General features: G+C 37.1%; 1 protein-coding gene across 6 annotated transcripts in view; it reads right to left on the minus strand.

Annotated features, from left to right (window-relative positions):
• LOC100774416 (tRNA (guanine(10)-N2)-methyltransferase homolog) overlaps nt 1–27,988 on the minus strand; it is a 109,689-nt gene that overhangs the window by 60,991 nt on the left and 20,710 nt on the right. For all 6 annotated transcript variants that reach the window (XM_027398419.2, XM_027398418.2, XM_035440334.1 and 3 more), the window contains 11 exons: nt 27,543–27,608; nt 26,641–26,714; nt 24,491–24,572; nt 24,309–24,401; nt 23,653–23,787; nt 22,700–22,856; nt 13,312–13,392; nt 12,407–12,571; nt 11,110–11,182; nt 10,859–10,990; nt 2,588–2,708 (listed from right to left, as the gene is read on the minus strand). In XM_027398419.2, coding sequence (XP_027254220.1) covers nt 2,588–2,708; nt 10,859–10,990; nt 11,110–11,182; nt 12,407–12,571; nt 13,312–13,392; nt 22,700–22,856; nt 23,653–23,787; nt 24,309–24,401; nt 24,491–24,572; nt 26,641–26,714; nt 27,543–27,608 — 1,179 coding nt within the window. The remainder of the gene's footprint in view (nt 1–2,587; nt 2,709–10,858; nt 10,991–11,109; nt 11,183–12,406; nt 12,572–13,311; nt 13,393–22,699; nt 22,857–23,652; nt 23,788–24,308; nt 24,402–24,490; nt 24,573–26,640; nt 26,715–27,542; nt 27,609–27,988) is intronic.

Raw genomic sequence — 27,988 nt, forward strand, 5'->3', positions numbered from 1 at the left:
GAGATAACACAGGCAGGCTGAATAACGAAGGCTGTATGAGACACAGCTACAAGGGAGACACCAATACCCCAGGAGGATAGTCAGTCTCACCTTCTAGAAACCAACCTTTGCACTTTCCACTTTCACAAATGTGAGAAATTTCTGTAATTAAAATACCCCTATTTGCTTATAAATACTAATTACTACAGTGATTTGCCAGCCTTTATGGAATGAAACCTATAGAGACCCAGTTCTATCTTGCATCAAGTAAATCAAGAACTTAGTGTCTTACAAAGCAAACTGAATCCAGGAACATATGTGATGTGTGTGTGTGTGTGTGTGTGTGTGTGTGTGTGTGTGTGTGTGTATCCAGGAACATATGTGATGTGTGTGTGTGTGTGTGTGTGTGTGTGTGTGTGTGTGTGTATCCAAATTTATTTACTTACTTCATTTGGGAGTGGGTGCATGTGTCACAAACCAGAGGAAATCTTATGAAAGTTGGTTCTCTCCTTCCATACAGGTTCTAGAAACCCAACTCAGGTCATCAGACTGGCAAGTGCCCTAGAGCCCTAGCTGAGCTAGCTTGTAAGCTCTCAAATCTATCTTAGCAGCAGACTACAAAAGCATCTTCTCTTCTAAAGCATTTGTGTTATTTGTTACAGAAAGATTAACTCTATTCTTACACTCACATTTCACTTATATAACAAGTATTTAGCTAGATTACATAATCACCATAATATTTCTACCTGGAATAAATAGCCCTAAGAACAGTACAAGTAACTCTGGGGAAACAGAAAGTTTAGCTGGTACATGGAAGCAAGTCTACAACTGAAAGAATTCAACACATTACCATCATCAGACAGTGAGTTTGGAGTCAGAGTGGCCAGTATTGCAATGGACAGTAACACAACAGGGCTTCTACTACATTTGAAATTGACATTTTTGAAGATTGTCACTTTGCCAATAAATATGGAAACCACTCTCAAGAATTTCTGAATCTGCAATGTTCTAAACAACTAATGATAAATGATTATACTTGGAACAGGACTTGATTTCCACAAAGAACTCTAATTAGGTAAATTATTTAATACAAAATGTGTAGTAGCATTTGAAGAAAGACAAACTGTTACTATAAAAAATGGTTTAACATTGATATCCCTTTTTTAAATATAATTACATAGATAAACTTTAGGAGCACACTGGAAAACCGTGTCCATCCCATAGATATCTATTGTCTTGAATATGAATTGTGGAGATGAGACTGGAATATGAACAGGTGATTTTTTTTTTAACTACTACCATGCATTCTGATACCACATATATCTATACAAGGAAATGGTGGTAGATAACCACCAACTACTTATCTAGATGAATAGTTTAGGTTCCTGAAGAGTCTTGATGTTGGAGTCTAATTATTGAGGATAATTTATACCATGCTGAAAACTTTATAAACATTATCTAGTAACAAAAATGATTAGCTAAAACATTTTGCATAAAGAAAGATAAATGCAATATTTAGGAAAATCTATTTAATAGATATGAACAAGACAGGAGAAAGATTCGGATCTGTCATTGTAAACCAATTATGTGGTAACAAGATTCTGAATTAAAGATAGGTACAAATGGGAAAGGGATGAAAGATGCAAAGTCACAGATACAAAAGGCAGTGTATAAGTTACTACTGTGGAAGACCTATACGGTATAACTTAGATGACAATCAATCAAATGGAGAGTAGAGATGGGCATTGGAAAATATTCACATACACCTACCCTGTTCTGCTTGCCCTATAAAAACATGGCTTGTCCAAACAGCCAGTGCATTTCGGAGAGCCTGTCAGTCCAGAGAAGGACAGCACAAAGGGCATTCTATCATGGTACTAAAATTTCATTCAATAAGGTATTATTTACTTCACTTCTAATCAGGATAGAAAGTAACAAATGCTTTTAAAACTTTTTCTCAAATTTAAATATAGTGTGTGTGTGTGTGTGTGTGAGAGAGAGAGAGAGAGAGAGAGAATATGAGAATGAATGAATGAATAAATGAATGAATGAATGAATGAATGAGTATGATTGCTGGCACTGTCCTCTAACAGATAAGGAAATTTTACTTGCTTCCTTACATAAAGAATCATTGGTCTCAATTAAAATTTGGCTAGTGAGGTGGCTCATTTGGTAAAGGTGCTTGCCACCAAGCCTGATGACCTGAGTTCAATCCTTCGAATCAACATGGCAGAAGGAGAGAACCAACTCCCTCAGGTGTCCTGTGGCTTCTACACACACGCCATGGTACATGTGTGCATGCACATACATGCTTAATAGATAAATACAAACATTCAAGTCTGCAGTCATGAAGTCTTGCTTTTGCAACAGGACATCTAATAAAACCCACAGCCTCAGTGAGTCTCTGACTCTTCTAGTAAAGCCCTCTATCCTACCACAACCAAAAGCCACAAATATCTCCAACTTCTGCTTCTTCCTAAACTCATCTATATTACCAAAATCAAGACTAACATTTCCAAATCCTACTCCAGGAAAGCTATCTAGAAAGATCAAGTTTTGATTCTTCCAGAATTTATACCAAAAAAAAAAAAAAATGTAGGCAACATACCTCAAATTCTTTCACCTTTTCCATTGTGATCAAGCGCCTTGCTGTGTGACTGGAAAGCTTCTGCTCACAATTGCTAATAAGCTTCAGGCAAGGGTGCCAGGGCACCATCTCTTCAGTGTACCTGAAGACAAAAAGCTCACCATTAGGAACAATCTCATAGGCAGCAGTCACACAGGCACGGTAAAAGTCAAGTGTGGTGCCCATACAAACCAAAAATAATCTACTTGTACTTTACAAATGTTTTATAAGTGCCAGTACCAAAAAATGTGGTTCAATACATTTAACCCCTTAAAGAGTAGGACAGAAGGAGAGACAGTGGAAGGGAAACAGATGGAGGGAGAAAAATATCAAACAAACCAAAGAACTCCAAGATGATGATTACACCCTAAAGGGTCCACAAAAGCATATTAGACAGATGTACACTCCACAGCAACCCCCTGATAGACAAGAGGGATGATTCACCTGGAGGTTTTTATGGAGTCTACAATAGCATGCATATACTTTACAGTGCAAATGAAGCATCCCTAAAGAATATTAATGACATCTTGAGACCTCCATTAAATATGTGAACAACTCTGAAACTATTTATAAAGTAATTCAAAGTAACTAATGACAAATGCTACAGACTGTTAGCTCCCAGGTCACACTCATTAGGAAGTAACACTGAGGCCGTAACACTGAGCAGTGCAGAGTGTTGCTAGAGGACAATGTGCCACATGAATAGAGATGCCTGGCATCTAGAAAGCAGGCCAGTGAACACACTAGTCAAGAACCTGGCAGAAGAAACTAGTGATGGAGGGCACATTGCTGGAACCAAGTGAAGAAGAGTGGCAGGAAGGGGCCCTCTCTCTAGTATATGTGGGTACCTGCATAACACTGACTGTGGGCTGCATTTCTCCTTTGAAACCTTTATGCTTTTCATAGTCTCTGCACACATTTGTTATATGGATAATCTTAAACCTCTGATTCAAAATAAGAAAAGTACTAAGAACCTTGAGCCCAGCCAGCTGTTCTAATGTGTCAACATCACCCTGACCACTGCTCTTGGGGACTCTTCTTATGTGTCTCTGACCTTCAACTAACTCCCCCTGACAGCCTCAATCACATACTCAAACCCTTCACCACTCATGCACCAAGCAACATTCATGCTGCACTTGAGACTAAATTTAAAAATGGAAACAGGAAGAAATTATAACTTTGAAATTAAGCTTATATAGAGCAAAATCCATGGATGTATAAAACAGTGTCTGTCATATTTGAGAATGAACACTTTCTGTTTAGTAAGGGAGGATCCTATTTCTCACTATGTACCTCAAGTTGGTCGCATATTCTAATCCTGTGTAAGAATGTTAACTTTTTAAAGAAATTTAAAAACCTTCTAGTGATATTGATTCATGTTTTTAAAATGTCAATTAGGTATGCATAAATACAAATTCCTTATACTTATGCCTCTTATATAATTATATAACCAAAAATATTGTAAATCAAATCCAAATATAAAAAGTAATTTTATGTAACATTTATGACATGAATAATGCTAATATTGATCAAATAAAGTTGCCAGTAGCTTTCTTTTTTGAGTGGGACCTGGTAGGCATAAACCACAGCATTAGTTTTAAAAGCATATAAACATATTGTTTCTTTGTAACCATAAAGGAACATTCCTTGGACTACCAACATTTCTGATCACTAGCCTCTTATAGTCTCCCTCAGTATCTTAGACTGGTAGTAAAACACCTCCCTCCTCATACCATAATAATCCAAGAGTTCATTCAAACTAGGAGATATATGTAATAACAATAATAATCTCCTACATTCTTTAAATCATCTCTAGATTACTCAGAATACCCAATAAAATAGAAATGCAACTTGCTATACTGCACTGCTTTGGGAATGGCAAGAATAAAGTCTGTTCAGTACATGTAAAACTATTATAACCCAAACTCCATTTTGCATCTAAGATCGCTGAATCCAGATGAAGAAACCACAGATATGGAGCACCAACTGTATATTAATGACCAAATCAATGGAACAACATACTTTCAAAATAAAATATTGGAAAAAGTTAAAATAGCAGCTTAAAATCTTTGGCGTATATAATGTGTTTTTGAAAACTGTTAAATCTGTATTCTGCCTACACAACTATAACAATACCTGATTCTGTTTTTATTACAGCTATCCTATAATTTGTTATCTATTTAAAAGTGAAAACAGCCCAAATAGGCAAATCCACACAGAGTTAGATCAGTGGTTGCCAAAGGCAGAGGGGTGGTTCCTTCCACCTTGGGTTTCTTTAGGCAACAATGGGGGTGGTTGTTTATAGTGGAGATGGTTGCACAACTTTGTGGAAATACTATAAACCACAGGACAGAAAAGTGTAGAGTGGGAACTGCAAGAATACAAATTACATTCCAATTTTTTTTTGCAAAAATAGTTGTATACATAAGCCCCTAGCTCATTCATGAATCAATTTTTGCAGACACTCACTTCCTTGTAAAATTTCATGTATAATTTATTTCTAAATGCTATTAATCTCACCTGCCACTTGAAAAACAAACTGAATTTATTGAACGTTCTGAACTGTTTAAGGAATCATTATTTCCAGTTTCCTACATAAAGATGAAAAACATGTTCTGTTCATCGATATCAGGAGAATTATGGACCACCATAAACTTCCTGACTATATTCAAATTTATTCCCCAAATCTTAATTTGAGACATGTTATTGTTTTCTTGGCCATCATTCATTTCTTATATGTCTATGGTGAGAGTACACATATGTGTGTGTGCATGTAGGTATGCCACCTACATGTGAGCTTCCTAAGATGCCACAAGGCCCAGAGCTGGAGTTACAAGCTAGTAATGAGCACAGCCCCAATAAGGTTGTGGGAACTGATCTTGGGTCCTCTTGAAGAACAGCAAGCACTGGAAGAACATGCTAAGCCCATGTCCCCAGCTCCCATACTTTATTTTAATTGACAATTATAACATATAGCTATGGGATATAATAAAAGGTTTTGATATATGTATGTCATATTACTTATTTATTTAGTGAGTGTGTGCATGCAAGTGCCACAACACAGCTGTGGAGCTCACAGAACTTTCAGGAGTTTTCTCCTACTACATGGGTATTGGGGATCAAACTTCGAGTCACCATGCCTGTGCAACAAGCACCCTAATCCACTGAATCATCCTGCTGACTCTGCCATCACTTTCATCACTAACAGTAGCAGATTGATTTTTGTCCTTCACAATGGAAGCTTTTAGCCAGTTTAAGAGTTAGCTGGCAAAATGAAAGTAGCTAAAAAAGCTCTACGATGTGTGGAACCTGAGCAAACAAGTGCACTCACTCAGAAGCTGTGCAGCTCTGAGGACATCAAACACACATGAGCCACATCTATGCTCCTCTGCGGATGATAGAGCAAACATGTTCGGTGTCATTGCAGGCAGTGGAAGGTATGAATAGTAAACCCACACATATCTGAATGTAGTGAAGAGACAACGAAGATTGAATAAAGAGCATCAGAGGCTCTGAAAATAACTCAGGTACAAATCAATTAGGAGAGTAAATGCAACAGCACTCATCCCACTTGTGCTAGCCACGCAGCTGAAAGAAATCCGTCCTGTAACGAAATGTCTAAAAACAAACAACTAGATGAATCCCATTCCTGGCACTGGAGGTTTCACTTGGTGGCAGAAGATGTCTAGTTGGGACATAGTCTCCCTGTTATTTGGTGACTCTATTTAGACTTCTTTTATGTATGTAAACAATTTAAGCTTCTTCAGTAGCAGGTTTCCATATGTCCCCTCACACGGCCCTCAGTGTTAGCTGTCCCTTCCTATATTCCCTCCCTTACCTCCTTTCTTCTGTACCCCTCCCCATTTAATCCTCCTGCTCCAATCCCGGCCCCTGCCTCTCCATAACTGTATATTCTATTTCCCCCTCCTTGAGAAACACCCTGCAACCCATGCCTTCCTTCTAGTTCAATGGTTCTCTACCTTCTTATGCTGCAAACTTTAATACAGTTCTTCATGTTGTGGTGACCCCCAACCATAAATTTATTTTCATTGCTACTTCAAAAATGTAATTTTGCTACTGTTACAAATAATGTAAATATTTGTGCTCTTAGGTGAACCCTGTGAAAGTGCCATAGATTCCCCTGGGGTCATGACGCACAGGTTGAGAACCACTGTCATGGTCTCTTACTCTATACTTAATTTCTGTGGTTATAGTTTGTAGTGTTCCTAGTGAATGTTTAAAAGCTAACATTGACATATAAGAGAAAACATACATTATATTTGTCTTTTGGGGTCTGCGTCACGTTTTCTAGCATATTTACTTGGAAGTTTCATAATTTTGCTTAACAACTTAATATTCTGATGGATAAATATACCACTTTTTCAGCTTTGTCTGAGCACTTTTTTCTTACTGGCCTTTTATACATATACTAAGGTTTCCAATTTTGTGTTTTATGGACTTTGTGTTTCCTTCCTTCCTCCCTCCCTCCCTTCTTTCCTTCTCTGAAAGGAGTTGGGGAAGGGAAAACAGTAATCAGAATATATTGTCTGATTTTTTTTCAATTAAAAAACCAGAACGAAACAAAAGAGAAGGAATTGATAGCTTTACACCCAGGTAGCCCAGCAAACCTTAAAACTTACTATGTAGCGCACGCTGACTTTGACCTTCAGACCCTTCTGCCTCCAACACCCAAGTACTGAGACTACAACCATGGGCCTTCATACCCAGCTCTGTCTACATCCTGTAGTTGTAAGGATTTGGACATTTTTCCTTATATAAATTACTAGAATAGAAAAGTCACACAGTGGCTACTTTTTAAGGTCTTCAGAATTAGTGTTAGCTTAAATCCTTGAATTTTATTTTAGGTGAAGTGCAGTAAAAGCTGTCCTAGGCATGAAACATGCTTATTACCCTCTAGAAATCATAGAAGCTATGACTCTCATGTTATGAAACACTATCCTGTGGGCACAATGTGCCATTGCCTCTTCAACTGTGGGGGGGGGGGGAGCCTCACAGGACCCCACATCTCCCCAAGACTCACAGGCAATGGTTACTAGAGGAGAGGGCTCAGGAGGCCCCACCCCCAAGGATATTCAGACAATTAGGTGCTGTCTAAGTTTCTGTAAATAACCCTAATTAAAATCATTGTTTTTAACCAAGCTAGACTGTGATGGAACATTTCTATGCTCTATTGTTGGGACCATGTTTAGGACAAAGAGACATTTGTCCATGTCCTAAGGAAGAAAAGTTCACACAACAATCCACAAGTGACCCCAGATCAGGACTATTAAGGCTCCCTCACCAAGATCACTTCTTTGTTCTGAGGGTGTCGTGTCAGGACTTTAGGAAAGGAAATGTAATACTTGGCACCTAAGAGGAACACAAAAGATCCAGAGCTCAGTATGGGAGAAGTGTGGGGGACCAAAATATTTCCACTATGGAATATTTTGAGATCCAGCCTTGGGTTTTACTAAACATGGAGCGCCGGAAAGTGCTCCCTGCTGCAGCTGATAAGACATCCAACCATGGCTCGGCTGTCTTCCAGAAAAGGGGGAATTATAAGGAGAAATGGGCAGATGGCTGGCATCTTTCATGTCTGCCCCTCATTTGGTTGGTAAACTGAGTAACGAGGATCAAATGGCATAGGCACTGCTTCACCATTTCTTACAGGTGAGTGGGAAGAGTCAGACTGTAAAGAGAACATGTCATACAAATACTAAAAACTGTCTCCTGGTGTGCAAAAGCTTGGAACCTGTGGGAAGAATCAGACAGTGACAGAGGCAATGACATGCACATGGGAAGAGAGCTGTGAGTAAGAAAAGTACTGTCATGCTCAGGTCACCAAACAAGACAGGACTGTATCCACTGGAACTTAAGGAGTCAGTTAATCCAACCGAGATAGTGGGACTTTGGCTTTGCTCAGCCCCACAGTGTATCTGGTCTTTATGATGTAGGAGGCTCCAAGGGGCCTAGTGACTTAGGCTGTCACAAGTGCTCCATCAATCAAGATGGATTAGGAAAAACAAAGCAAATGATGGGTTCTCTCCAGGTCTCAAAAGCAAATGGAGCAGTATTTATGTCGAGCTGGAGTTCCCAAGGGAAAAACTATCAGAAAGTCAAAGAATCCCAGGACCAGCAATGGGATGCTTCCCTATGACTGTTGACTCTAAGACCCCTACACAACAGGCTTTTGCCACTGATACTGACTGCATACGAAAACTGCATTGTAAGAGTCTAGTATGATACTTAGATGTAAGAGTATGCAAGAGTAAAGATGTAAGGATCTAATAGGATGAACATACTAATCCATGATTCCATCCCACTAAATATAAGTGAGTGAATGAAGGGAAGACTCTTATAGAATGTGAGTTTGCACATTCATAAAGAATGAATAGTTTATCATTTTCCACCACAACATTATAGTAGTGGTGTTGTGGTTTTATAATAACAACGGAAAAAAAAAAGGAAAAAAAAGTTGTCAATATGAGCAGGACTTTGATGGAGAAGATGGTGTAATTTTTAGAAATCTCCCATAGAACAGGAAAAAAATAATGATTCAGATACCTGACAAGATGAAATAGCCATATGATCAAAATTAAGATGATTTGTAAAGCTGACAGATACTAAGATCAGTTTTATGATGCTCCCACAAAGAAAACATTTTTGCCTCAGTCAAGTCACAGAGGAAACATCACATGAGCCCTGGTGAGGGGCTGGGAAGTTTTGAATGAGAATGGCCCCCATGGGTTCATATATTGGAATGTGTGGTTCACAGATGATAGAACTATTTGGGAAGGATTTACAGGTGTAGCCTTGCTAGATGAAGCATGTCACTAGGGGTATGCTGTGAGGTTTGAAAATCCCACACCAATCCATTTAGAGTTCTCTCTCTCTCTCTTTCTCTCTCTCTCTCTCTCTCTCTCTCTCTCTCTCTCTCTCTCTCTCTCTCTCTCTCTCTCCCTCCCTCCCTCCCTCTCTCTCTCTTTTTCAGAGCACACCTTAAGCTCTCAGCTACTGCTCTAGCACCATGCCTTACCTGCTTTTTGCCACTCTCCCTACCTTAATAATCATGGATTCTAACCCTCAGCAACTTTGAGCCCCCAAATCAAATGCTTTCTTTTATAAACTGCCTTGGTCATAGCGTATCTTCATAGCAATAGGAAAACAACAACAACAACAAAAAAGGGTCTAATCCTGAAAAATCTGAAAGGCTCCCATGAACAGATAGCACTGCCATTACCAATGTTGATTTCCAATTATGCAGAGCTGGTGGCAGACAGGAAGGTAAAATGGTACATACAGGGGTAGGAAGAGAGCATTTGTTTATAACTTTTCACATGGGCTCATAAGAGATTAATGTAGCCATATGTGGGGGGGCACACCTATAATCCCAGAACTCAGGTGGTAGAGATAGGCGGCTAGAAGTTCAAGGCCATCCTGGGCTACAGGAGACCCCACCTCAAAACAGAGCAAAACAAACACACAAAAAGAGATTAATAATAATGGTGTGGATACAGAATAGAGGAAAGGCCATCTATGTTAATATCTGGAACATGTGAATAGGGCAAAAATCAGTACTTCTATATTGTAAATGTTTCTATAAGTTTGAAGTGTCTTTCAGATTTTTTTTAAGCTATAGGTCAACAACTTGAATTAAAATGAAAAGTAGCTCCTTTCTGTCACAGGTATAAAAAAAAGAGTGAAGAGACAGCAAGTAAATACAAGATTTTCAGGTAGCATTTAGCAAAAGAAAGGAAAAGAAAAAGGTAGCTGGAGTGCTCCAACAGACTGCTATGAAAGGTCTTGCTTTCCAAAAGGAGAAAGGTAAGATTTTCTGGGTACATATATTTCTTTCAACTATTTTTTTTTTAAATATTATATAGCCCAGACTAACCTCAAACTCAGGAGGTAGCCGACGTTGACCCCAAATACCAAGATTTTCTGTTACATAGTCTTTTGTGAGTTTTCTAACAATTATTTTTAAAAATAATAAAAGGTGATCTTAGTTTAACCCCCTTATAAAAGCAATATGGAAAGCATAACTGGCCCAAAGGCTGTGGTTTGCCAATACTTACTTAAAAAGGTCAAAATAAAAATCCAACTAATAAGAGGAAGGGGATTATTTTTTACTAGTATATAAGGTACTGATAAATAGTAAATATAAAAATATGAGCAATTGTAGACATGAGGAAACAAGTATGCTTAAAACATGCAAATACTGTAGGAAATGACATTAAAACAAAGACTACATACTCTGGTGTGTATACTGGTAACCAATAGACTAGTCTTCCACCCAGTACGAGGGTCTCAGCTGCAAAGTTTAATAGGTCAAAAAACATATCACTCAGATGATAACTCAAGGAGACAGGAACGTGGCTTTCTGGACTAACAAAGAACAAATATTACAAAATCAGTAAAAAGTTTAAGATTGCTCACAATAATTATAAAAAAAAAATCAACAAGTTTTTTAAAGTAATAACTTGTTACATTTAAATTACACTTACCATTTTTCTATCCCCTTTGGTATTTCCTTCTGGGAACCTGATCTTCTTGTAGACTCTCTGATACCATATGGAGCTAGGCAGGAAAAAAAAAAAAAAAAAAAACAAAAGAGTAGGACACTGAAGTCAGCCAGTTACCAATGAGGGACAGATACACATTGTGTGAAATCAAATGTGATATCCATGGAAGGAAAAAAATATCACTCATTCATTATTCTACCTGAAAATACTTAACACATTTAAGGGAAAGGCAACTATGTCTTCAAAATGTCCATAGTCTAAAGACCCAGTAAAGCTGTGGATATACTGAAAGTAACAGAGGCCCAAAATTACTAAATGAATGCCTGACTCTGAAGTGAACCCGTATTCAAGGAAAAAAAAAAACAGTTTATAATATTAGTGATTCAACTGGCAAAACTGGCTAATAAACTGTAGACTAAATTATTATACCAATACATTAAAATTGATTGCTATATTTTGGCTAATACACTATCTTTTTTCTCTGAAAATCCACAATAAAATATAGGAGGAAAAATGCCATACTGGAAGAGCAAACAGTAAATAATAAAAAGTCCCAAACTACCATGATGCACATTCAAAAAGACATCTTAATGCCATGAGAACTTTCTTGTTGGGCTGGAGAGATGGTTCAGTGGTTAAGAACACTAACTGCTCTTCCAGATGGCCTGGGTTCAACTCCCAACACCCACATGATTAGCAACCATATGGAAAAGGCACATCTGTTTTGACAGACAGAGCATTTCAAATGCTCAAGATTCAATAAGTTTTCATGTAGTGGTGTGCAGCGAGTCAGTGCATGAGCCCAGTGGTTCACACAACCCCAAATCTCTCTACGTTCAGAAAGAAGATGCCAGCGAAAACAAGTGCTAGAGAGACCCACCTATGGAGCAATGTGACACTGCTGAAACCCCCTGAGATTGACACAGAAATCATAAATAACACTAGCCCTAGTTGCTGTATTAATGACCAGTCATAGTCAATATAAAAAAACATGCCTCAAAAAATAAATGGAAGGGGAAAATGGATGGCAAATTACATACAGCTATAAATGCAGACAGGAAATAAATATATTTCCTAAAGTGAAACCACAAACCCTTAAATACATAAATTAACAACCTGCCTTCCAGCCATAATTTTTGTATTGTTTCCATGTGAAGAAGAGTGGGAAGAACCCAAAAACAAGTGGGTATTTCTTCTATGTGTTGATATATTTTGTACTTAAAATGTACCAATTTCAGAAAACTAATCCCCTTCCTACTTTGCATAAAAATAAACTCACGATCTGTGATGATTGCATCAAAATATGCTCCCTTCCTCCAAGAAGGCTTAGAGGCATCTGAAACCAAGACATCGAGGTAAAACTTCTCTAGGCCATACTGACGAAGATTTGCCCTGATATTTTCATCTGGTCCTCGCCACTTCTGGTTTTTCCTGCTAGCCTTTCCTAAAGAGAAAGAAAAGGAAGGTAGAAAACTATTCCATCCAACAGAGCATTATTCTTTTCTTTAGTTAATTTGCAATCTTAATTGTATGCATACAATTAGGCAAGTATTATTTCACATTATTACTTTGAGCAGTAAAATGAACCTTAGTAAAATGGGCAATACTTTCTAAGTATGTTTTCTTTCATTTTTTTTTAAAATGTATTTTTATGCTATTTTTGCATGCATGTATGTATGCCTATGTGAGGGTGTCAGAAGCCCTGGAACAGGAGTGACAGACAGGTGTGAGCTGCCATGTGCATGCCAGGAATTGAACCTGGATCCTCTGGAAGTACAGTCAGTGCTCTTAACAGTTGCATCATCTCTCTAGTCCTATATATATGTTTCTTTAGCATGTACTTGTTAACTACAAAATGGCCACTCATCTCTTTCACCTTCTCCTTCCCAACACTGAGGCTCACAACCTCAGATTGCCATTTTTAAAAAACCTCTTATTAAGATGACAAATTCCTGGTTGGAGACGGAGATTTTTTTTTTTTAATTCATCTTAATATTCTTCTGGTTCACGTTGCATACCCTGAGTGATAATATAATAAAATTTAGATACTCAAAAAAGTTTTATGGTAAAATTACACTGAAATGTTGTGCTTTAAACACTAGAATGTCACATAAAACTACTTTATTATTTTAAAGGCCCATTTGGCTAACCAACAAAGACTTTAACACTGTGAGTTCTACTCACCCAAGCCATGAACCGTGTTGTAGTCTATGTCTGTCCCACACACATATGCACCAAAGTGAGCAGATGCTATCAGAAGGCCACCTGGAAAACCACACAACTGTGACTATTAACCAGAGTCCCAGACTAGAGATCCTTTCCTGATTTAATTTGATCCAGAGTCTTATGAACTAGCTGCAGGCAGAGTACCCTGGAATGACACCAAGCTAGTTAAATTTAGAAAGGCTCAGAACTGAACAAATAAACCCAAAACTGAACTCACTAAAATGGCCATAAAACAGGGAATCAACACATATCATGGCATTGGTATTTCATATCACCTAAGCAACACTAGTATTCTGTTCAAAATAATGTATATGTAGACATTTTCAGGTTATCTTAAGATTACTAAAAAACATTTAAAAGTGAACATACAAGTCTGCAAAGACAAAGATCTAAAATAAACTAATAGCTAGGCTTGAGTTTCAAAGAATTAAAGTGAGCATATTTCACATGTATAATACTAATTTTAGCGAGTTAAAACATGGCCTGTTATAAAATATTGTCATGTAATTATCTCTTGGTATAAACTCTAAATATGAATTTCTGAGTAACTTATCTAGTTAATAGTAGCATTTTCCTATTAAAGAGTGCTACGGCTAAAGTAAAAATAATGTCCCAATATAAACTGACCAGACTAAGGAATATGACAGATGTGACTGCTTCAAAAATGAAGGAAAGTTCTAACTATTAAAAATGAAATACCTTAAAAGAAAAATATTTTTAAAATCTTAAGAAAAATCACAAGGTTAAATAAAATATTAATAACTATTTTTCATTAAACCACATTTTTATGTAATTTGTGCTTAATCAATCCCCAATTACAATATAGAAAGATGACAGTCAAGTAGAAATGAGAAATCCATTCTTAGACTACAAAGTAAGACTTAGATAAAGGGCAAAATCTAGGGTTTCTCTTTCCACCCTTTTAAAATGTAACCTCTAAAATTAAGATGTGCAAGGTCTTCACATGGTCAAGATCTTCAAATCACAGATCTACAATCATTTGAAAAATAGTCAGAGAAGAGTACTTTGCAAATGCACTGACTAGTTTCCTGCTGTATCCCTTGAAGAAGAACGTTGGCCTCAAAGCGCAGTGGAAACCAAACCCTACGTCTTCTTACACTAACCCTTGAAGCATTTGTGTGAGATGCAGTGTAAAAGAGACCTCAGAACTCTTAGTCTAGAGACGGGACAGTCTGTAGAAGGAAAGGTATTGTATGTGATGACTTAGGAGCCTCACAAGGTCACTTCACCCAAATCACAAGGAATTACTACAATTCTGCCAATCAAGGCAGATACTCACCTAGAAGAACTAGTTGTCAAGGGGAACAGAAAAGCTTTCCTGTGCTTCCTTAACCAGAACCTTATCCATTGCTTAGTGACTTTTGAGAAGACTCAATTTACAGTACACTGCTGAAAGGAGACGAATAAGCTGTTAGACTCACCTGTTACCTTCTGTCTTTCAAGCTTTTTAAGTTTTTTAAATAAAATCATAATAGATTGGTTTCTCTGAATTGATCACGGGGTAATCACTGTTAATCATCTATTGCTCTTTCAATCACAGCAGTTTTTGTATTTTGTTATACCTTATATGGAATTTTCTTGGGCAGATGGGTAAAAACAGAGAGTGAACTATTGAGAAGGCAGGAAAGTAACTCGCCCATTTTTGTTATCCAAAGTAAACTATTAATACCACATCTGTGAGTCAGACGAACACTCTGTGTTTCAATTTCTTGTTACTTAAACAGTAACCATTTTAAGGTTAGTATAATACCTTATAGGCAAAAGAATACAATGAGTGGAATTTATTCCACACTTATAAAACTTAATTTATGAGTTTAATCTATGGAGAGCTAAGGGAAAGCTTTGAGACTGTGAGGAATTGTGAGACTAGGCTTTGGTTTGGTAAAGGAAAAGAAGTTGGTAATCCTGTTGCCACTATTTTTCACTGTTTTATCCCTCTGAGAAAAGAACTCTAAATGAACCAGCAGCCCGAGCACAAGAATATTGCCAAAGGTAGCACTACCACTACACTAACTAAGGATTTAGGAAAAGGAAACTACAAAGAACTATGAAAAATTGTAAAGCAGAAAACACTGTAAAAGTCTACTGAGATCTACTTCCCAGTCCTCTTTCCCATCCTGCAGTTTCCTCTCAGGACCAAGTCAATGTCCTCACCTGAACCCTATGTCAATCATTCCGAGATGGCAAAATTCAAAAGGAGCTGAGTGTTTTCCTTACACCTACAATGTCTCCTTGGTGGACTCTTATTCCCAGAACTCACTCACCTGAGAGAAGCTATGAGAAGGAATCAAAGCTATGGCTTCAGAGCTCTATGCTACATGAAACACTGAACACTCACTCATCTCAGTCATCTTAATTATAAACAAAAATTAGACATTTACAAATTTAACCTTCAATTTTCTTGCTGCTGCAATAGCAACAGTTTATGAATATTTTGGAAATTAGCCCAAGAGGGAACTAGAAAATAAGTTCATAGTCAAACTTTTCATCATTATTTTGTATTAGCTGTATCTAACATGTTCACTAGAAATTATCTAAGTCCATAAGAAAGTAACAACTAAGTAATAATAGTAATATTAGTCTATTGAATGTCTGTCTACCAGTTTCAAATAACATTCTAACATTATATGCACACATTACCTCCCTTAACCTTTGTAACATATTTCTATGGCCAACTTACAAACGATGTAACTGTAATCTAGACAAGAATTTTGTCCAAAGTCACCTTATTGGGGAAGCAGATTCACAATATACCCTTTTCTTTATACTATAGTACCTCATCTAGGGTCAGCAGCAATTGAAGTTAAAAAATAAAATAAAACTATCTCATATAGCACTAAATTAGTGGTATAGTTTTAGATGTCAAATGCCCTTCAGAGATGAGTATGTTAAAGTATTGGTTCTCATGGTAGCTTTACTGGAAACGGGTAATTTGTCTAGATTGTGAGGCTTAGAACAAAGGCCTTTGGCCAACTGGGTTATTCTAATGAAGAGGATTGCAGAACCCCCAATCCTCCTCCTTCTGCTTCTTACCTATGAGGTAAGTAGTTAAGTCTACTTACCCCTTAATTCTGACATCAAGCAAGAGCCTACAAGCAATGATAGATCTGCCTACTAAAACTGTGAAACAAAAAATAAACCTTTTTCTTTGTAAGTTATATTGGGTATTTTGTTATAGTAACAGGAAGTTTATTAGCATACCAGTTAAATAAAATAGAAACAAATTCTGTTACTAAGCAAGTTAGGTAAAACTCTGCATCCAGTTAATAATAGTTCAAGCAAACATAGATGATGTGTATTTTCATGCTAACCTTAATAGTGTACTCCCTCACCATTGAGAGATGCCCCAATGGGCTGGTTCTTCTCTACTTAGAAAATGAAAAAATGAAGTATTTTAAAAGTGACTGAAATGAGAATATATTTGCCAAAACAGAAACAAAAGTAAGTAGCAACAAACTGTCTGAAAGAAAAAGGAAAGAAGTTCAGGTTAAGAAAACATCTCCACCCGCTCAGCAACCTTGAGAAAAACCACAGCCATGACTAGTTCAATGATGTGGGATGTCCTTCTGTCACTGCAAATATGTGTTGCTTTTATTGGTGGATGAATAAAGCTCCTTTGGCCTATGGCAGGGCACAATATAACTAGGCGGGAGATCCAAGCAGAGATATGCGGGAGAAAGAAGGCAGAGTTGGGAACACTAGCAGCCACCAGAGAAGCAAGATGTAAGAGAACGCCACAGCCATGTGACAATATATGAAATAAGAGAAATAGGTTAATTTAATAATAAGCCTGAGGTAATAGGCCAAACAGTTTGTAATTAATACTAAGCCTCTGAGTAGTCATTTGGGAACTGGCAGGGCACAGAAAAGCTCAGGCTGCATTTAGGAAACTGTCCACATTTCAGTCTGGACCATTAAAAGGGACATACTTGAATTAAAACAAGATGGAAAAAAAAACTAATATATGGAAGCCAAAGGTAAAGCCATCATCAAACAGGATGGAAAAACCTAAGTACAGGAAGAAGGCACAAGGCTACTTCTCTAGTCCTTTCCAAGGTACAAGCTGTCTGTGAAGCAGTGGTCCCATGAGGAAACCAAAAGACCCTTAAGGACTTTCTGTGCAGAATTAGGGGTTATAACTAGTTTCAAAATAGAAGTTTCAAAAACGGACTTACATTCTACAGCCAAATTTAAACATAAAACACAAATTATGAGAATGTATTTTAGTGGCAGATCTTGCAAAGATTCACTATGGATCAACTGACCTTACTCTTCTATGTGGACAGGAAGATGATAAAAATAGGTCATCTACTAGGGAACCATCCACAGCAAACAGTCAGGTATGCTTACCCCTCACCATGCAGAAGGTAGCGGGACCTGGATGGCTGTGGAGGTGGAATTTCACTATACGCCTAAACTCAACTGCATCAAGGGATGCATACTCCCCTCCCTCCCCTATCATGACAATACTATTTTTAAAGTAAGTGTACACACCAGTCATTTTATATACAAGTTTTACATAATTCCTTAGAATTGTTTTTAGTTCATAAAAAGAGCTGTTTTGTTGGTTTGTTTGGTTGGTTTGTTTGTTTTAAAGTTTAAGAATGAACCAACAAGGTGGCTTAGTGGGAAAAGTGCCGGTGGCAGAAGCCTGAATACCTGGAAGAATCCCTAGAACCCACATAAAGGTGGAAGGAGAACCAACTTCACAAAATTGTCCTCTGACTTTCATATACCTACAGTGGCATTCCTGCACCCAGAAACATACATCCCATGCACACGCATGCCACTTACACGAGCACATGCATGTGCACACACAGAGAAAACCACAATAAGAAATAAAATTTGTAAAGCTTAAGAACGAGATAAAAGAGTTAAGAGCTGAGCTTCTAGAGAAAAACAAGTCATAACCATTATTCACATCCAAAAGAATAAACTCCAAATGGATGAGATTTCTAAAACAAAAAAATAAACAGTGTCAAAGGGCCTAGAAGAAAATATAGCTGAATCCTGTATAACTTGAGTATACGGAAAACTGTTAAATGGTAAGAAAGCAAATACTGTCAAAGTCAAATAAGTGGCAATCTGGAAGTATCTGTGATTTATTACAGAAATACTGGAGGAGGATGTGTTAATATCACTACAAAAAAAAAAAAAAAAAAAAAAAAAAAAAAAAAAAGCATCTTTACAGGAGGCCAGAGGCAAAAGACATGAAAGTCTATTCAAAAATAACTATATAATGGCCCTTTAAAAAGCCAAGATAACTTATATTCAGATGTAAACTAACAGTGTATTTCAATACCATTTTCACCCAACAAATCAGGAAAACTTTCAAAAGCTTGATGGTATAATCTTAGTAGTAAAACTACAGGAGAATAAGAACTCTCTTAAATGGCTGCAGAAACCCAAAGCTGAATAAGAGAGGAGAATTTATTTAGTAGCATCTAGCAAAACCACATATTCCCTTTAACCTAGTAATCCTACTTCTAGAAATTTACTCCAGTGCTCTAGCCTCAAAAACTACAAAAGTATATATTTATATGATTACTCATTGTAAGCATTATTTTCAAGCATAAAATATTGGACACTACCAGTACCCAGGCATGTATTTGAGATTATTTGAACAAACTATAGAATACATTTATGGATTAAAAGTCTAGAAGAGAATGAAAATGGGGTGGGATGTAGCTTTGTGATAAATTGCTTGTGTTCTCACCCATACCTCAACAACAAAAGAATGAAGATAATCTCTGAAGAGGATGAGGTTTCTAAGAAATACGGTTAAATAGAAATCAACAATGACAAACTAAAAACCAAGAAACATATAAAGTATGAAATACTTGATATAAAGAGTATGAGTAAGAAATTTTGCCTATATAAGTATTATCACTAGGAATAGAAAATAGTAGAATCCACTAGAAAACAAGGTTGGTTACTAATGGAAGGGGCAAAAAAAAAAAAGAGCACACTACTGTGCAGATGCAAATTAGCCTCTGTATGTGTAAATTTCAACATAATAAAGATAAGTAATGGCAGGAGCAGAGGACAGAAATCTAAGACTAAGAGCAAGCTACAGCTACTGAAACCAAGTGACTTTCAAAAGGAGAAAAAGTATTTGACTTTATTGCTTCTTAAGCAAAATAAGAATTGAAAATGTATCTTAAATTGCTTATGGTAGGAATGGTGGTTTGGATGAGAATATGCCCCACAAGCTCAGATATTTGAATACTTGTTCCCCAGTTGGTGCTGCTGTTTGGGGATGTTTAGGAGGTGCAGTCTGCTTGAGGGTTTATGTCACTGGGCACGGGCTCTGGAAGTAAAAGGACTTGTCTATTTCCAGTGTGTTCCTTCTGCTTGCTGCTAATGGTAAAAGATGAGAACTCTCAGCATCCTTGTTCTTGCCACTGGCTGCCATGCTTTTCCATCTTGGTGGATTCCTAGCCCTCTGGAACCATTAAGTCCAAATAAACTCTTCCATCATGACTTGCCTTGGCCATGGTGTTTTATCACAGCAACAGAAAACAAATACAATAAGAATCTTTTCCTGTAGTGACATGGGCAAAGCACTCTTGACTATTTTAGATAATTATAGAAATGAGCAAGAGCAAACAGGTTGAACATAAGGACGAGGGTTCTCAGTGAAGAGAAAGGTATACATCAATAAGGACTGGACTAGAGAGTAAATACATCTGTGATAATCAACAGAAATACCTGCTCCTAATAAGTCTATGTGTAGGTATATATGGGTGTACACACAGGAGTATATGCATGTATATTTTTCCATGTGCACTCACATGCATATTAAGTTTATACACATGTGTATTTCTTTGCTTACCCTCTGACAAGTTTTAGAAAATAATCTTGGTTTCTGATACCATCTCCTCACTAAAAGAAACAAGGGTTACTGGGAGAAATGACTGGTAACAGGGATTTGGCATGAAAAAGATAAGCCAGAAATCTTAAAAGTTCTCTAACGAAAAAGAAAGAGTGATAGATCACCATGACAAATTCAGTATGAAAGGGCTAGGTAGACCTAGGCTAATTTGAAAATGGAAATAATGAAGGGATATCAGGACTATAAATAACCTGAGAAAAAGTAGACTTAGCAGTTCATGTTAATAAGTGAAATTAGCAACAGAAAGTGAAGAACGATTTCTTGTTCATAAAATAATGAATGCAGATTGCTAACACAAAAGTGCTAGAGTACAAGAATCATCAAAGGAAAGACTGGTTCAAACAAGAATCTTGTCACTGGAGGATAAATCTGACTTGTCAAGATGAGGAGATATCTGGATAAGGATCAGTATATTTACAAGCTCTTAATGTACCTCACCACAAACGTACTAACTACAAGAATATAAAATAAAACAGTAACCATCACACATGGAAAATCAAATACAATTGGTACCATGCTAATAAAAATCAGTATTATCACTGAGAGGCACAGAGGATATGTCAGCCTTAAAAAGGGCATAACATCTCTAGTGGGAATGTATAACCCATTCCAATGAAAGAGATTCAAGCAACTCAAATGAAACTATTTTAAACTCAAAAGTATTTGTAATGTTCCAAATCAAAATAACATTAACAGTAAAACACAACACCCAACTACAGAATAAAACCCAACACCCAACTACAGAATATAAATATAAATATATATAACACTGTTACTCTTAACAATGTGTACAGATGTATTTGAGAGAAATGTAATAAATGCAACCTTCAGAAGCTAGAGAGATGACTCAGTGGTTAAGGGCACTGGCTGATTTTCCAGAGGACCTAAGTTCAGCTCCCAGCACCCACATGACATGTAAAGCCAAACATAAATAAGTAAATACATTTTTAAAAGAAAAAATAAAATATATATAACCTTCAAATAATTCGGGCAAAAAATATAAATAAAATAAAATGATAAGGTAAAGGAAACCAAATGTAAACAAAAGTTTAAGCTGGAATGGACATGTGGATATTCTTTATTCTTATTTTTTTTTTTCGAGACAGGGTTTCTCTGTGTAGCCTTGGAGCTTATCCTGGCACTCGCTCTGGAGACCAGGCTGGCCTCGAACTCACAGAGATCCGCCTGCATCTGCCTCCCGAGTGCTGGGATTAAACGCATGCGCCACCAACGCCCTGCTATTCTTCATTCTTATAACTTGTGAATGCACTTGATATTAGTTTCACTAACAAGCTCCAAACATGAAAGAATGTCCTTAGGTAAATGAATATAGAGAAGAACAAACTAGTATGCTGAGAGTGGGGTCTATGGAAACACACCAGAGTACAACAGAAGTGAACTGGTGAATTAGTTCAAAACAAATTACAAAAAAACTGCATCATCTAGGAATTCTAGACCAGATACTATTTCTTCCTAATCACATTTGGTCATAGTCCTGAAGTTAATGAATGTGGTGGCCAGAGAGAAAGAGACAGCTCTGCAGAAGCAGCAAATACATGAACTGCTGGGGTCTGAATCTGCAAATATGATACAAAGCACAAACCTGATCACATCACATAACCTCTCCTTGTGCCGTAATTTTCTCAGAAGACTTTCAAAGTGTCCTCATGTTAGCTGTCATCAGAATTAGAGTACAGCATAGTATCTGACACATTTACTCAGCAGGTACTAGCCTTGCATCCCCGTTTTCCCCAAGACAGACAGCTGCAGTGACACTAACTGAACAAGAATAAAGGGGTTGGTCAGACAAAAGTTAAATGAGAGTGCTGCCTGCCTAAGGGCTACATCAAGCAAGAAAGCATCTGAGAAAAGGAAAATTTCAGAATCAGATGAAGTCAACTTGGAACTTCAAGCTTCCCACAGGCTTAATTAGGAGAGCATCCCAGGGAAGTTAGAAAAGATGTGGATTATAGGGTCAGCAGGCAGGCTCTAGACTATGGCTGCTTAGTCACCTTTAGTTTCATACTTACTTAAAAAAAACCCACAAACAGAATCAAAGACATGTTTTCCCTCTAACCAAATACATGGCTGTTTATTTAAAAAGCATGAATATTTTTTGGGTTTTTTTTTAATTCTTCCCATAAGAGTTCTTCTAATTAAATAAAAAATGATTCTCATACATTTCTACAATGTATGGTATACTACAAGACATCTGTGAAAAAATAAGCCTGATGCTCCCCCCAGTGGCTTATGTGGAATAAAACCTATAACACTCTAGTCACATCCATCAAGCAGCAAGGTGTTAAATATTAGCTATTATACAGGAAAAGATAAGTTTGACAATTCAATCTCTCACCCCAAACATACTATAACCTTCACTGCTATATAAGCAAAATCTGTGCATTAGTGTAACAAATAGATTTATTATACCTGTTCCAACAAATGGATCAAAGACAACATCATTTTCTTTCACTTTTGCATGGTTGGCCATGATGAATGATAAACCAGCATCCATACTTGTATTTCCAATAAAATGTCTCTTTTTGACACTATATGACTCAATTAGTTCTCTTTGCCCATCTGCAATCTAGATCAGAGATTTTTTTCAAGTTAGTCTAGCTATACAGAACAGACTCAAGATAATTATTGACAATAAAAATTACAGCACCTTGCTAATGAGAACTTTTTTTCTACTTATTACTATTCCAAACTTAATTCTTTAAAATTCACAGGATTGATACTGTTAAAGTCAATCCTTTCACTTCTCTAACGCCTTTCCACCTACTTTGTGCTTTCAAACCAAGTAGGCATCAAATTCAAATATAATTATTCTAAGGAGTGGTTTTGAGTTTTCTCATTTCCCTTTACTCTGACTCTGAAATGACAAAAGTCCATAGCGTGGCTCAGCTTCCATCCTATTCTAGCCTCAAGGAAGTGGGCAGAAACTTGTATAATTTCCTTTTCTCTCAGAATGGAAGACTCAAGATTTGAGATTTTCACAAGAAAATGAACCAGTTCAGTGCTCTGCCCTCTCTGCTTCAGTGAAACAGCAGTCATGACAGTCTGGGAAATCTTGTTTTCCATTATAGATATAGATCCTTTTTCCTAGGTCTTGTATCTAATAGCTCTATGTATGTTTCACAGGGATCTCTAAAACATAGAAATTATAATTACATACTTTTTGGCAATTTTAATACATACACAGTTCTGACTCTTCAGTTACTTCAAATTTTTCCATATTTAAAAAAATCAAATACAAAGGCATGGCATTCTTTTGCTCTGGGCCTCATGAGTGCTTGACCATGCTCTACCTCTGACCTACATCCCCACCCTGCACTTAGCTTTTAAGAAATAGGTGAACTATGTAGGAAGAACTTGCTTACCCATCTACCAAAATAAATATGATGTGGACTCTCAGGGATGTGGTTTGGGTCCAAACCATAATCCTCCAAAACAGAGAATACATGCTGTGGTTTCTTTAAGTTCACTTTTCCTTCAAATGGCAGAAATTCAAGGGCCTAAAAACAAAAGTAATTCTAATGTACTACAAAAATTTCTAAAAGTATCATAGAAAACAGTGCTTATCTAGTAATATATACTGTGTGGGTCTAGTGTCAGAGCTACACAAGATAGACACAATCAACATGGAAAACACTTAACAGACATTAGACATTATATGCCATGGATTATGCTCACTGTTAATAAGAAACTGATTGACTGATAACAGAGCAAGAAGAAATTGGGCAAGACAACCTGACACAGAGAGGAATCCTGGGAGGAAAAAGGATGGAGTCAGAAGGACAGAGGCAGAGGAGTTGCCAGCAAATGGAGAGGAGCAGGGGATGAACATGACATGCTAATAAAGGCACCTCCATGTGGCAGAGCCTAAAAAGGAATATGGGTTAGCTTAAAAAGATGTAAGAGCTAGTTAGTAATAAGCCTGAGCTATCGACTGAGCATTCATAAGTAATATTAAGTCTCAGTGTGTTTATTTGAGAGCAGCTGCAGGACAGGCTTTGGCTTAGTTAATTTCACTTACATCTATTCGTTTGACTTTTTCTTCTTGAGTCAATGTTTTATTAAACGTGTGAATCTTTATTTTATATGTAGACTCTGAATGTAGAAAAGGAACCTAAAATAGAAGCAGATAAGTTTTGTAAGCTAGTGAATTCTACAGAATATGCACACGTGCCTATGTAAAAATCACATTTCACTACGCACCATCTTCTCCACAGGGTAATTTTTAAGAGAAGTATACAGCTCCTCGGGAGATTTTCCATGACCCCATAGTTCAAATATAGACCTAGGAAATAAATGGTTGGTACTAACCTCAGTAAAGAACTTAGTTCAGACAGCAATACATAATAGTTATTTTGCTAGTTCTTTATGCTTGCTACAATAAAGCAATCATTGGCCATGCTTTCTAATTTATCCAGGAGAAATATATATAATGGAAACAAACAACAATATAACCCCAAACCATACAAAGAAGATGAACATTATATGAAAGGGAAATTCAACATTATGTTAGTTTTTCCAACTTTTCATCATTTATACACATATACAAATGCATAAATATACATATGCATATTGAGGGAAGTTAGAGGGTGACCTAAGGTCTTCTGCAAACTAAGCACTCTGTCTACCAATGAGATATAATCTATGCCCTTTGCATTATATACTATACTGGATTAAACAATGAATAAAATCACATAGTATTTTAAGAAAAGCAAATTTTTCTCAATGTCTTCCCCACTAAAAGGAGGGAAGGCAGCCAGAGAAAAACCCTATCATTACTATTTAGCTATTATTTGTTAAAATTTACTAAGTGAATTCAAAATGCCGAGCGCTAACAAAGTGAGTACCCAGGGTTTGCTATGTGTTTCACTTTTTGAGGTATGTATAAAATATTCCATTTTAAAGGAGCTGGAGAGACTGCTCAGTGGCTAAGAGAGCTTGCCCTTTGCACAGAACCCAGTTTGGTTCCCAGCACCATATCAGGCAGCTTAGAACCCCCAAACTACAATTCCAGGGGAACCAACTCCGTCTTCTGGCCTCTGAGGGTATCTGCACACATATACACACACAGAGATATTCAGGCAAACAGATATGTATATAAAATAAAAATAGAAAAAATAAATCTTCTAAACATCCATACTAAAACTATTTTAAACTAATTTCAAGACTAATTCAGCCTTAAATTTTGAATGCATTTTCAATGTGTCCTTGAAAGTCTATTTTAATCTGTAGGCTGCAAAACACTGTCCTTGAAAGTGAATTCCTTGTCTATTGAATTTAGAGCCAGTATAATGCTAACCTTACTTAGCAGTATCTTAAGGCACATCTTGGCCACAGAAATGAAGAATGACCAAAAGTAAAGTGTTATTATTTTACAATACTATATAATTACTCATTTTACTACTCATATGCATCAAAAGAAACGAGCTTCCAATATATGTTCTGAGTACGCAAGTGACTGATTTAAACCTAATAGCTCTTACTTCTGGAATCTAAGTATGTAAAATAGCCATATATTTTAACATGAAAAGTAAAGGAGTAGTTATACAAATAGTGGTTTTCATTTTTTTGTTGTTTTTATATTCTAATCATGTATATTTAATAACAAGATTGTTAAGAAGCTACAGTTTAAGACACTAGATCTAGAATTAAGCATATATCTCAATAGTATAAAATTAGATGAATATGGAGGTAACAGTCATACCACATTACAAAACATTGCTAATCATGGTGTGTGTGTGTGTGTGTGTGTGTGTGTGTGTGTATGTGTGTGTGTTACAATTCATTTCTCAGCTGGCAGTGGTGGCTCACGCCTTTAATCCTAGCATTCAAGAGGCAGAGGCGGGTAGATCTCTGTGAGTTCAAGGCCAACCTGGTTTACAAAATGAGTTCCAGGACAGCCAGGGCTACACAGAGAAACCCTGTCATGAAAAAACAAGGAAAAAAATAATAATCCATTTCTCTAACAAATATATTTCATGACAGTTCCCACATTTTGCCATCTTAAATTTACTAATGTGATCAATCAACTAAAAATTGAGAATAAGAAAAGCAGTTTTATATTTTGTAAAACTTGGTTACACTAAATGTGGCATTCATTCTCTGTAAGAATATGCCATTCCACACTATCTGTGTACTTAACATAGAAGCATTTGTCACCTCAGCTCCAGAAGGTAATTCTCTGTTCCCTCATCACCACTCAATGGTAAATCAACGTAACTTAAAGCTAGGATGATGCCCCCTTTACTACCATCCTTTTAGCCTCTATCTTAACCTTCCACAGAAAACAACCAGAACAAAGGGTGGAGAGACCATGTATATGCACACCACACAACATGAGGAGTTTCTCTTACTTGGCACACACTGTCCGTTTCATTAAGTTCCTTGCAATATCTTCAGAGGGAATGCTAAGAATCCAAAATGGAGACTGAAAGAAAAAAAAGCATGCAAGTTACTACTAAAAGTCTACAAGGTCTAATATGCTTTGATTTAAGAGAACCAATAGGAAAAATTCATAGTTGCTTAAGATTCCTTTTCATTTGCCTGGTCGCTCATTTTCCTGTGAATTGACGGTGATGTAAAGTCATAGTGCACTGTAGGGGATGCTGTAGCCATGCCTGTGAGGGCGTGGTCAGGGTGATGTAGGGAAAGTTTAAGAGTGAGGGATGCTCAAGTGATGGGCCCTTCTTTTGCTTTCATCTTCGGCTTGCTGTACTTACTACTGCCCTGCCGGCTGGCTAGTCGCTCTGTCAATAAGGTTTTTCCCTATTAAATTCCCTGGTATTTTTACCTGGCTCCATATTGGTAATTTCACACAATAGTGCACATTATTGTTATTAACTTGAATTATTTTATCATGTTATTTGAGGTTAAAAGCTTTATCTGTATCAGCAAGGTATCTTAATCCTCTGTCCCCAAACCCCCAAATACAGGATGGTAAACAAGCTCCACCCGGACAACCCCCTGCCCGAACTTGGCCAAGCACACAGTGCTCTGACGTCAGTTCATCACTCTCACACATTACATCCACATTCTCTCTCCATCCTTCTTCTCATAGTGGGGGGGAGCACCCTGTAACAAAGGGCCAGTTTATGACTGACTGCCTTTGTTCTGTAAAACCACGAAGCTTCCACACCAGAACATGGGATTTGGGGTAACCTAAATCTGTGTTCCCACACCATGGTTGGTCACTCAAAATGGCTCTAAAACAAACCACCTATTCCCTTAATTTAAAAAAAAAAAAAAATCACCTTACCTTTTCATAAGTTTCATGATTGTTAGTGAACTGGCCTCCAAACAGTGATAGTAAAGACTTTATTTCCTGTATTGAAAATACAGAGAAAAAATATATATTGTTATTGTATAATTAACAAATGTCCCCAAGGGCTGATGTCTTAACTGGCAGCCCTTAGCTTGTGGAGCGACTTTGAATGCTGTGACACATTTAGGAACCAGGGATGGCTAAGTTCATCACTAAGAGGCAGGATCTGAGGATCACTCCCATGTGATTCCAACCTGCTCCGTTTCTTAGTATTTATCAAGCGGACAAGCTGCTCCCTCATAACCCTGCCACAGACTAAGGCACTCCACTATGCCTTCAACTATACTCTCTAACGTCATGAGTCAAAATAAAGCTCTGCTCCATTTGGTTACTTCCGTTGCCTATTTTGTCACACCACCAAGAAGAGTGACAATGTGCCT

Source organism: Cricetulus griseus, chromosome 2 (genome assembly GCF_003668045.3).
Source record: "Cricetulus griseus strain 17A/GY chromosome 2, alternate assembly CriGri-PICRH-1.0, whole genome shotgun sequence".
In the NCBI taxonomy this organism is placed as follows: domain Eukaryota; kingdom Metazoa; phylum Chordata; class Mammalia; order Rodentia; family Cricetidae; genus Cricetulus; species Cricetulus griseus.